Here is a 12,897-nt window from a genome sequence, read left to right on the forward strand (position 1 = left end):
GTGGCTCAGAGCTGGGCATCAAACTGTCAGAGCCAGATGTATTCTATTAGGTGCGAGGCCCGCACTGGCCTATGGGCAATTTTCTACCCCCCCTCTCCACAATATGGAGGCATGTTAACTCCCCTCAGGGTGAATCCCACAAGTTCAAGCCAGCCAAAGAAAGGGGTAATATCCCAAACCATCCAAGTGGTATGTTCCAGATACCACTGATAACACCTGGTACCACCCACAGTTAGCAGTGTCTGACTGGGACTACTTCATTGATAGGCAAAAATATAACCCTCAATATTTCTGGGGAGACTCTGGTGCCTTCATTAAGTTTTAATGAGCTTGACCCTATTATAATGTTTTTCTACTGTTTACCTTGTTGGGGGGGCGGGAAATGTACAGAAAGTTCATATTGCCTTTATAAATATCTTTGTGCTACCATCTTATTTAACCTACAGTTTCTTCCATTTATGTGTGCATAAATATATGTATACATACATTTTTTTTTCCAGAACAGGTTAAAGATAGATCATTGAAGTCCAGGAAGTATTGAAAATATTTTAGAGGTTTGGTAGTGAAAATTATAATACCCAAAAAGTATGTTGTGTTTTCTGCAACAATAGACTTTAGGATCTTTTTTTTTTTTTTTTTAATACAAACTTCTTTCAGTTAGATCATATATCACCAGATTCACTTTATTTTACTTTCAGAGAAAGCAATTTTGAGTGTCCTGGAATTAGGAAAAATTATGGTAATATTAGTACAGGAAAAGTTTGTTTGGATTCTAATGAAGGGCAGATGCAGGCTGGACCAGTGTGCCCAAGAAAGAAGCCCTTTCCCGCGTCCTTGCAGGGCTTGAATTATGACAAACCCAGTTGTTACTGGGTCTGCTTAATTTTATTTGAGAGGTTCTCTTTTGCAGCTTGAAAAATTAAAAAAGGGTGTGGGGGGGGGGGAAGAAAGCAACTTGTCTTTATTTTCATTGATTCTCTTGAGAAATTTCAGCCTGCAGAACCAGAGAGCACTGTGGATGTTTTCCCCCGTTTGATGTGAGCTCTCTAATAGGAACAGATCTGAAACCCAAAAGTGAATTTCTGCTTGAGAGCAAAGCCAAAATTCCCATTCAAACTCTGCAGGAGGACCCCCACTGCTCAGATTTGTTCACATAAAGAGTTTGTCAGTTTAGAGGGAGGCTAAAGACTTTCTGGGAAATTTTTTCTGCAAGATTTTTTTCCCCATATACTTCATAAATCATGGTTTGCTGGTTCAGTTCTGTTCTACTTACCCCCCCAAACTCTTTTTTTATGTTAATGTTATCTACACATCAGTTAAATTAAAACTTTTTTTTTTTTTGCTTTCTTTTTAAAGAGTTGAGCAACCTTTTATTATTGTCCATATTTTATATTTTAGGTACCATTTGTTTTATGACTGCTCTGGGGTGGGGGAGGGAGGGGGTAAAACCTCCATCTATCAAGACTTAACACAATAGAATCCTCAATTAAGCAGCTATTTTAATCTCAGAATCTGAATAACCTTAATTTTATAAGAATGAAAACTAATGTGAAGGGATTCATGTTTGACAAAGGAAAAAGAGGGCCCTTTTAGGTTGTCCTGGAACATTTTCTTAACGGTAGTCCCCCCTACCCCAGTGTCACGGGAACTTGCAAAAAAAAAAAAAATGCACATCTTCTATGTAATTCTGACAGAAAACCCATCCTGGGGCCGACTGGTACAGTTATTTTACCTGTAAATGTTAGGGATGTATGGTAAATAGTGGAGTTCAAGAAGTAGTATCTGGTCAGCTTTTCGTTTCCTCCGTCCACGCCCCCCCGCCCAAATAAACAAAACACCAACATACTGGTAACTATGATTCAGATTCCATGATGGGAAGGGGGCGCAAAAGGCTGTTGTCTCCACCCTTTTGAAGTTCATATAAGCAGAAGATCCTAGGACCCTGAGAAATGAGCAATCCACAGTCTTCCAGCTAACGGTCTCAACTGTCTCATCCTCAGTGTGGTGTACCCAGTAAGACAATGAAATTGACTGACCTTAGATCAAACCTCAAAAAGGTTTCTAGTTAACCATGAGTTAATGAGATAATTTAAGTAATCAACTACATCCCAGTTCCCCCAAATGGTGAGTCCATCAGAATCATGTGACTACTATGTTGGGGGAGTATACGGGAAGAAAGCCTGAGAGCGCCATGATCACTCCAAACATTCACACCTGGACTCAGCTCTGGTTTCCCCTGCCCAGAAACGTCCACTAACTCCAATTTTTGTCCCCTTTCCCTGATTGAATAAAGTCATTTATTTTCATCCTATGAAATTCTCTTTTAGGATGCCACACATTTTTCACTGTTTTAAATAATAAGTTTAAAATCTCTGAGAGCCATGGATACCTTTTTCTCTTAAAGGGAGTTGGTCATTTGTTGTTCCAGGCATGAAAATAGTCACTTGATCCATGAACCAGAGAATGCTAGGGGGACTAAAGGAAGCTCAAACTGTAGCTCAAGTTATGTTTTTGAGGATCTTCCATCTTTTCTGACAAAGCTGGACCAGGTATACTGAGAGTAAAGAAAATGTTTGGGTGGGTTTTAGACAGGGAGGTATCTGTGATTTGTGTGTACTGATTGAAATTTTATTTTCCTTTTTTGATAATCAAATGATGGCAACCCCAGGCATATGACATTTTCCTTTTCAGACTCCCATAGTAAAAATGACCTCCCCCCCCCAAGAAATGGAGAGAAATTTTCTTTACTAGTTGGCCTACTTTTTTGAATTTATGTAGGTGATATGCAAAAATTCCCAACCCTTGAGCTTGGAAGATTAATTAGGGCTATTGATGGTAAAGAAAATCAGCCCCCCCTAAAATTGAAGAAAAAGGAATCCAAAAGTGTATATGTGGAGAGGCATCTGGTAGTCTCATTCCCAGAAAGCCTTCAGCCCAAATTGAGTAAACATGACACCACCTATCCTTACAGAACCTAAAATTGGTGCCCAAAAGCACAGGGTGACTTTAATGGCCCTCCCTGAATAGTTGCTATTCTGTAAGGAAAGCGACTGTTTTTTTTCCTAAATTCATGCTGCCCTCTAGTGGCGCTACTTTTGACTTCAGATGAAGTGGCAAAGATGAATGCGATAATGGTGGAAATAGTGAACGGATGGATTTTTTTTTTTCCTTTCCTCTCTTCTTGTCTGTCTGAAAGGTTTCAAGTTCCTCAGTTAAAAAATTGAAAAAGAAATGTGAAGTCATCCCACTTGACCACTGTCCATTTTGAATGACAGCCTGGTTTATGGCACATCCATCACTGGGCCGCACTGCACGGTACTTCATGAATCTTAACTGATTTGCATCCCATCTCAGCATGCACTTTGGAGTCCAGCCCATCTCAAATCCATTAAGCCCTACTCAGAATACAGACATGGGGGAGAGGGTACTCACTCCAAACTAGCTTTGCAGTTCACTTTTCTTCATGAGAAAGTCAGTAAGAATGAGCCTAAGTCATGTTGGTGATCTCTGAAGTTCTCAGGAGACCTCTAGTTCCTGTAAACATAATTGAACAAATAAATAATACACTTGTAAAATAAACTGTAAAACCAAAATTTCTATCCCTGTCCTAAAGGCAGTGTTTTATAATTGAGAGAGATTTCTGCCCTAGGAAGGTAGAGTCATATGGGTACCTGGTGTTGTCAATTTAAGGAAGCCTTATTGGAGCCCCATTTTCCTCCTCTGTAAATGCAGGGCTTTGTTAAAATGAAGATATTTAAATACCATCCCAGCTTGAGAATTTTCCATTACAGTGAAAGAAATACTTTCAAAGGAAAATTTAGCACTCTGTGCATCTGCTTACTAGGAAATATAGCACATAATATCCTTATAGCACAGGGTAAGTAAATCACTGTTCAGGATGTCAAGAGTAGAGGCTTTTTCTGGGTCCGTTTTTTTTAACCTGGGGCAAAAATTTAACCTGAGAATAAAAAGCAAAACTTAAATGGCTAAGGTTTACCAATTTGTTTTTGAGGGGCGGGGAAGAGTTTTCAGAGCAAGGAAATATTTACATATTTGTTTGATCTCATATTTATATGTCCTTATTTGATTGAAATACAACATGTCCAGCATTTAGGGGTCAATCATATTAGTGACGTTGGAAACAGGGATCTGGTGAGCCCACCTGGGTCTGAGGTTCTATTCTCAGTTTCTGCTTACCTCTAACTACCTCCTCTTTATATATATACAGATAAAGGAAATTAAGAAACATTGACATCTGAGCCAAAGCATGTTGACTGTGTCCTTTCCAGGATCCACATAATGGAAACAGCTGCTGCCTGATAACTTAATCTTCAGCCTGATGTTTCTCTGATACAGAGCGACTTGCATGGCCTGGTCACGTCTGGGTAGGACCATGGCATCTGTGACCTGGCCATGGGACCAGGGGCTCAAGGTGGGACAGACAGACCTAATTACTGAAGACCCACTCAATTTTGTATGGATTCCTTGGACTTGGATCAGCATTTCCATTTTCCAGGAACAGATTACATGAGGGGAGATTTGCCCTGCATTTTTCTCCTTTCCTTCCTTTCTCGCCTCCTTTTCTTCTTCTGAGATGACAAGTCTGCTTTCAGCTGTCCCGGGAACCCAGAGTGTATTTTCCACAGGCTCTGGTTGTCGCACGTCAGCTTGTCTGCCCACTCTTGCCACCATTCAACCGGCATCCCCGGTCTGGGAGGCGAGAGTTTTTGCTCTGCCTGCCCATCACCTTCAGGACAGAGCTGGCCAAAGGTCCTTTCCCTGCTGCCTGGTCACCCTCTCCCTCCTTTTCTTCCTTTGATGAGACCCTGTGTAATCTGCTCTCTAAGGACAGCTCGGCCTCCTGTCAGGTCTCACTGGAGGGCCTCTGCATGGGCACCAGTGCCGCCTTCTCAATAGGATCAGTTTTGTGGTTTTTTTGGGGGGGGTCAGTTTTCTTTCAGGAAATAGATGCATTTGAATCCTTGAAAAAGGTGTGACCTATAATATGGGGGATTTCACTTTTGTTAGTTTGGGGAGTGATTTTTTCTTCTTTCTTTTCTTTTCTTTTTTTTTTTGGCCTGGTGCTGATAGAAAGTAACCAGCATCATAGATCCTGTCATGCTCCCCAAATCCTCACCTTTCTGCTAAGAAATGAATAAAAACTACCCTTTAATTTATGAGGCACATCACTGGTACAAGTAATCAGCCTGAAGGAAAACTGACAGCAACTAAATCCGAACATAATACAATTTATTATGAATAAAAACAGTGATTCAAGATTTATATCTTAGTATATGGAAACCCACACAAATTCATGCAGGGGAATTAGCCTTGGTAGAAATAATGAAAACAAAATAAAACAGAAATGAACTCAAACTACACACAATAAAATGTGTTGACTAAACTTTGACAGAAGACTGCAGCCTTCCCGTCACAATTTTACTCGAGGAAATGGGACGCTGAAAAATGACTCAAAAAGAGACTGAAAAGATATGGGTAAAAGTCAGTATTTGGCAAAAAACAAAACAAAACAAAAACCTGACTGAGGAATTTAACTTAAAAAATATTTTTAAAAAGATTTTAAAGTTGTAGATGGACACAAAACCTTTATTTTATTTATTTATTTTTTATTTTTATGTGGTGCCGGGGATCAAACCCAGTGCCTCACACTGCAAGGCAAGTGCTCTACCACTGAGCCACAACCCTGGCCCCGGAATTTAACTTTAAATGAAAAAAGTTACATGGAAGAGAATTGATCCTACTGAAAATAGAAATTAAAATGTTAAAAATAGACATGATTTAAGTTTGCATTTAAAAATTAAGGAGTTAAATGGACTAAATGGAGTTTTCTGTAAATAATTAATACTCTCTAAAAGAAAGATGATCAGTCTAGTTTGCATGCTTATATTTATAAACCCAAAAGGAAAGCATCCCTGGGTCAAAGTGGCAGAATTGTAGGAAAACCCCTCATGCCTCCTGTGGAGAAGCCAGAATCATGGCTGCAGTATGACTGTGGTACTGAGCAAGGGCAGAGTACAATACCCTTGGCCCCATTCATGCTGCAGATAGCAAGAACCTTAAGAGAGATTTTTAGAGCTACCAAGCATTATGGCAACTGTGGCACCCCCTTTCCACACAAGATACAGATGTTAAACCTACATGACCCTTACCTGAAGTCATGCTTGGCCACTTGGGGCAGGAAATAGCATTGCTTTGCTTTCTCTACCGTCCCCTGGGTCAGGAAGACAACCCACTTCACCTCTAACCTGAGCTGCTCAGCTGGATATACAGGTGGAGGACCAATGTACTTGGTCTATAGTTAGGGCTTTGTCCTCCTTCCACAAAAACTGCTTCCAAGCGACCCTTTCCCTCAAGAACAATAAAGTCTGTCTTCTTTTCATTTTGCATTAGTATTTAAGTAGCTTACACTGAAGGAGGACCTTGTGCTAGGGGCCTGTAATTCTGCAGGCTCCTCTAAATCCTGCACAGGATCCACTGCAGAGCTGATAACACACCGCACGCCTGACCTTGGGGTTTGCTCTGGTCCCTTCTCAAGATCATAAAACACGGGTGTTTATTCCCTTCCAGTTTCTAGTTTACTCACAGCCTGCAAGTTACAGTGGCAGAGGCATGTTCTTTCTGGGGAAATGTCCCTTCCCAGTGTGTGATATTAATAGCTCGTAAGGCAGATGATAACGTACAGCGTGCTTCTTTCTTTCCACCAGACTCTGCGGTTGGTTAGTTTGTTTTTGTGGGAGCAAATCATTCAGCACACAAATAACGCTAATATTTAGGAGTTGAGGCTACTGCCTTCTGCTATTCTGTTCCCTTCTTTAATAATAAGGCAAACACTTAAACATCTGAAGTCGTATCAGAGGTTTAAAGTGTGAGTATTCAACAATGAAAATTCCTGGGTGGATTCTGTTTAAATTTTACCTAATCATCTTAATGGTATTGATTGATTGATTCAACAGAAACTTAGTGTGCACCTCCATTGTGATGAACACTGTTTTAGGCAGCGGGTGTTAGAATGGTGGAGGAAGAATATTGTGGGCATGACATGTTTATGGATAGTATCCATGGAAATGTTGTTCTAGAGCCTTCTACAGTGGACCAGAAGGGGAACACTGATGCCCTTTCCTTCTCTGTCACTAGACCCACCAACCTTTTCACAACACTGGTGTTACTTTCAGTAGGGGTCCTAATTCCTTCATTCCCTCCTACAGATTAGAGAGCTCTGAGAAGAGCCCTCTGTCCCATCACATACCGTCATCTAATTGTAAGCTCCTGGTGACCACAATCAAATCGAGATCTGTTTGTCATTCTTACAACTGTGCATACAAATGATAATGATAACGACATTTAAAATGATGATTACCCAAACTAAAAGTAATGATAAAATCGATACTTAATTCCCCTAGTTTGCAAATATGAATTATTGGTCCAACCTCCACTCAGTCATCAAATGTCTTTATATTTGTATGTGCACATTCTTCACCGCCCCCACCACTGAAATGTGAACAGAAGGTCGCGGGCTCTGCCAGGTAAGCTTTCCTTCCATTGACCATGATGCTGTGAGCCTTGGTCTGGTGACAGAGATAGCAGGATGTGGGACAACCCTTCAGCTGTATGTCAAACAGGTTGTTAGAAAGTTGGTGAAAACCTTTTTTCTTGGAGATTTTGGAGTCCTCCCCCACCAGATGACTGGGCTGTGATATGGGGCTATGTATTTGATAGGTTTCAAGAGCTCAGTCCAAATCAAATTGTGGATCCATGGACCATGGGATCTGCCTCCTTCACCGGGCAGTATTGGACCTACCGTCCTTGTGTCCCTAAGGGGAACATTTCAAAAAGCTGAGCATCTATTTCAGAACTAAAACGGACCTTCAAGAGTATCTTTGTCCCCATTCTACAAGTGGAGATACCAGTCCAGTGAGGGTATAGTGAGGGTAGGCGAGGTGTGCCAGGTCAAAAGACCATGAAGAACAGGGCTGGATTGAAATACCACTTTTCCTCCACCACCTCTTAGGGTGGAAGTGTGAGGCTGTCCAGATGGTCGGTATGTCCTGGAGGCTGTGCCGGATTCAGATTCAGAGGTGTGTGCAAGAACTCTTCCCCGGACACTCAGGCTTCCCCCAGCCAAGTCTCTGGAATGGTCACAGCCTTGCATCCAAGAAAAGGGGCTCATTCCCACCCCCTTAGGCATCCCCAAGGTCATAACTCAACTCGCATAATTAGAACATCCGTTCCAGAGGGGGGGAACATTGAAAAGATAAAAGGCCTCTTTAAAACATATTCTTCCCAATACATTTTTTTCATAATTATAGCTTTAAGAGCTTATGGTGATGGGAAAGCTGGCTACTTAAGAAAAATTAGGAGTCTCATTTGGCAGGAGAGGATTCCCCCGGGGATGGCGCACTGTCATTTTTCAGGGCCCCTGAAAAGAAACCCGGCGCAGACATCTGCGTGTTGGCCTGATGCATGGCAGGCCCGCTCCACTTATTATGGCCAAAGCCAGATATTTTAATTAAAAACACCACATATGCTGTTAAATGTGTTGTTCCCCCTCCAGTTCTAAGATGTTATAGTTTGAGAAGATACAAACAAGTGATTCCATTGCAGATGTGCACAGAAACCGGGGCCTACTGGGTCACAACCAGCGGGTTCCCAAATTCCAGCCTCAGAGTACCTCCCTGAGAAAATGCTCTTTGCAGGCAGACAGCTCCCTCTGTAATTTTCACAGCGTCTGGCAGTTGCCATGGTGGAGAAGGAGGGCCGGGGGGACAGCCAGAAGAGAGCAACCCATAATGCCACCTCACTTAATTTATGAGCACAGCCTATTATTTCAGGGGGAAAAAAAAAAAAACCTTCATGATAAATGAAAGTCCTGTGGCCACACATGGGACTGTGCTAGGCTGTTGTTTGCCTCCCCCTTGTTAATATTTTTTATTTATTTTTTGAGTACAAAAGTTGCATTTTGGGGGTAATCACATCCCCACTGTGAGCTGGGGTAGGAAACTCGAGAGAGGCAACAGCTTGCATAATTTCAACCATGGTAGATGGCTCCAGTGCAAAAATGTCAACCGAATTTAACTGTCACTAGCTGGAGCACCTTTCTCCTCTGGCAAGCACCAGCAGCTGGGTTTCATTTTTGGCTGCCACGCCATCCCCGCCTTCCTGGAGCAGCCCAGGGACTGAGTGCCTTCTCCCGAAGGATTTTATTCAAGGTGACAGCTCCTCACACGCTGGCCCTCTCTGATCACCTCAAGTAGCAGAGATATCGGTGAGAACAAGCGTGTGCCTCCTGCAAAGCCCAGATCTAGACTGACTGAGGTTATCCTTAGGCCCCGTGACCCCACTGCTCCAACAGACCAGGGCTGCCAGGAACCTTGCAGCCACAGCAAGCTTTGGAATGATGTTTGGGGAGAAACATCATGTCTGCAGGAGCAGGCGGAGAAGACCCCAAGTGATAGGGAGTGATGTCAGCTTGTGTTAGAACGGCAGACAGTGTGAGAGTATCCCTGGCATTCTATGGCGCTGGTATCTCTGTCAGTATCTCTGTTTTCTGTCACCGCACACAATCCTGGGCCTGTCTCTCGTCCTGACAGTGTCTTTTCAGATCAGGTTATTGCCAGCACAGAGACTAACTCGGCTCCCCACCACACAGCCCCTTTGTTTGAAGTCTGCCCTTTTGTCATTAATGCACTTGATGTCTATTTAAATCTGACAGTGAGTGCGGTATCTGTTTTCCCGTCAAGAGATCATTGACAATATTAATACCTCATGTCCTTGCCTCATTTCCCAAGTGCTGACACCTAGCTGCAAGTCTCTTGCATTCATCAAACAGCCCTCTCTCACCAAGATGTCTATAAACATTCTTGCTTCCAGGCCCAAAGAAACAGGGCAGGCCTTAAAAAGGACTTTCATCAATGCCAACCAGAAAGAAGGTCTGGGAATGTGTCTCAGAACACATTGCGGACCCCGTTCCAGGAGAACTGTTTCCATCTGTTGCATCTAGGCGAGATCCAGAGTGGAAGCTCTCCGTGGAGAGAGGGCAGAGAAAAGAAATCGCATCCCTGGCTGCACTGGAGAGCATGCCTGTGGTGGGCGCATGTGTGTGTCTGCCTTTCATGTTTTGCTCAAGATGAAGAAGATGATCTTTATGTTATCTGACAGCCCTATCCATTTCTTTTTATTAAAATCCATGCTGTCTTGGTGCTGGAGAAAAAACTTCTCATCTTTTGGCCCCATCTTTCCATTGAGGGTTCATTTGAATCAGTCATGTTTGAGGCAATGTCCCAGGGATGGTGCCATTTATCTATCTATGGCACTCCCACCCAGGTGTGTAGGAGATGCCAGACTGGCCCAGCCTGGCCCACAGACCACTGAGATCCCCAACAATATTAGCACAACCCTTGGTGCTACGTAATTCAGCACAATAAAGAAAAACAACTCAGTTCCAACCATTAAAAGAATATTTTAGGCCCCAAGAAGGGTCTCAAGTGAGAGTTCATCCCAGCTCAGTATTTCTAGGTTCCAGACCAGTACTGAAGCAGACATTGGGGGTTGGAAGCTCAGGAGAGAAAGTATGGCCAAGTGGGAAGAGTGAACCACAGCAAAGTTGCTCGTGGGAACATGGCAGGACACAATGGCAGCCAGCGTGAGACAATGCCAGTCTGTCCCTCTTCCAACTCAGAGATCCCCAGGCCCCAGCAGTTTATCCCAAGCCATCAAAACCAGGGAGCATCTGCCCTGTCCTTAAGAGTCATTTTGATCCCTATTTAAGAACAAACTTTAAAGTTCTGTAGTAGAGAAGCATTTCTCACTTTCAAAAACATTTACTACTTAAAACTTCTAATGTGAAGAACCTGGCTAATTTCAAGTGCTAATTTCCCCTAAATTAACAAAGCATGGTGTTAGTTGAATTCACACTATCACATGGATGGAAATAAACTATGCTCTTCTAGGTAGCTATTTTCACAGGCAGATTTTGTGGCTCGTGAATTAATGTTTCATAGACTTTTTTTTTTTTCTTAGCTATGTGCACTTTGGATTTAAGTCCTATTAGAACCAAAAGAATCATGTGCAACTGAAGTTTTAGTTTGTCTAAAATTGGAAGGAAAAAAGCAACAAGAAACAAAATGAAAGCTAAGTGGGGTGGCCCCCACTTGTAATGCCAACACACAGGACACTGAGGCTGGAGCATCACTTGAGTTCGTGATTTCAAGACCAGCCTGGGCAACATGGTGAGAGCCCATTTCAAAAAACAAAACAAAAAGCAAAATGAAGTTATAAATATTTGCTTGAAAGTGCTAATTTTTTTTCCTTAGTAATCCTTTAAGGTTTTCACAATAACTACTATGGCAGGTGATTTCTTGTGGGTATTTAGAATTAGTAGTGAGTTGATTAAAAAATTTCACCCTATTCTAAGGGTGTTCTTCATAGTTAAGTCTCCTGCAGTCTGCTTGAATGAGAAAAAAGCTTTACATGAAGCCACAAATGACATACAGTAAAACTGAAGATGAAAACTGAATGCATTCTCCCCTAGAATAGAGTTCCTGATGCCTGTGAGAAGGGGATGATATCAAGAGGTCTTGTCGCTTTCTATGTGATGTTTTGTTAATACCATTTCTCTCTCCCTTATCATCTAGGATGTGCTTAAAGTACTTCAAAGCCATCACCTTCTGAGAAAATTGTTCTCTCTCTCCTTCTTGGACCTCTCATTTTTTTCTTTTTATTGTGGGGGTTCTGGGGATTGAACTCAGGGACACTCAACCACTGAGACACATCCCCAGCTGTATTTTGTATTTTATTTAGAGACAGGGTCTCACTCAGTTGTTTAGCACCTCACTTTTGCTAAGTATGGCTTTGAACTTGTGATCCTCTTGCCTCAGCCTCCTGAACTGCTGGGATTTCAGGTGTGTGCCACTGCACCTGGCTCCATCTTTAAACATTTAATTTTTCACTCTTTGGAAACCTAGGAAGGGAACGAGGAGAGAAGAGAGTGTTGTGCTATGTATTTTAGGGAGTAATTTGCCAAATTAGCAAAGTCCCTAAAGTGTGGAAATCATGCAGAAAACATGCTTTTTCCCGTAACCTATGCTTAGTAGTGACATTTTGTTTGAATGCCAACTCTGAGGACAAAAAGGTAGTCTTTTCCTTCTGGGGCTTCTTCCATTTCTGCCACTGTTAGGAGCCTCAATTGTATTGCATGCCTGGGTTTCAGCACCTGTGCCTCCCTGCCATCGTAACTGCGCCACCTGTAATGATGTGTTTCTTTTTATTTACAGGAGTCCTGGGGAAGTGTCGCTATGTTTACTACGGGAAAAACTCAGAGGGCAACAGGTTTATCCGGGATGACCAGCTCTGAAGCCAAGTTCTGTATGCCTTAGCCTATTTCATGAAAATAAAAAGGGAAAGCAAAAATAAAGAAAGAGCTAAAGAGAAAACAATGGCCCACGTTGCATCTCTGCGGGAAGGCTGTGACTTCAGCTCTTGGTACCTTGTGCTGACTTTGCCAGGCCTGTCAAGATCATCCTTCTGCCTTAGACTGAGTGGTCACAGAGAGATTGACATGATTGCCCTTAAGCAGGTCTCATCCACCAGGGTGACAGACAGCAGCGGCGAAGCACCAGGGTTGACAGCATGAACACCATGATAGATTGCCTGGTCCCTCCACTGCTCACAGGGGAGCAGAGGTCACACCTGGGGCCTCCCTGAGCATGCTCAGTGACTGCCATCTAGTGAGAGAGACTGTCTTCAGCTTGCCTACTGAGTCAAGACCCCTCTGACATCATTGTGCTGTGGGTTTATTTTTAGTGGGATTGTCACAATTAGGAGGAGGATGCTCTCCCTTTTCCCCCTTAAATCTTAGCCTTTATGTTCTGCATAGGTACA

At 42.6% G+C, this 12,897-nt stretch overlaps 1 protein-coding gene across 1 annotated transcript in view; it reads left to right on the forward strand.

Moving 5' to 3' along the window:
- Window positions 1–12,445, forward strand: part of Lrmda (leucine rich melanocyte differentiation associated) — a 1,009,241-nt gene extending 996,796 nt beyond the window's left edge. Inside the window, exon 7 of the mRNA XM_076834909.1 lies at window positions 12,291–12,445. Within this exon, the coding sequence (XP_076691024.1) occupies window positions 12,291–12,370 (80 nt within the window). The 3' untranslated portion in view covers window positions 12,371–12,445. The remainder of the gene's footprint in view (window positions 1–12,290) is intronic.
- The last annotated feature ends 452 nt before the right edge of the window (window positions 12,446–12,897 follow it).

The sequence above is a fragment of the Callospermophilus lateralis genome, chromosome 15 (genome assembly GCF_048772815.1).
Source record: "Callospermophilus lateralis isolate mCalLat2 chromosome 15, mCalLat2.hap1, whole genome shotgun sequence".
Lineage (NCBI taxonomy): Eukaryota > Metazoa > Chordata > Mammalia > Rodentia > Sciuridae > Callospermophilus > Callospermophilus lateralis.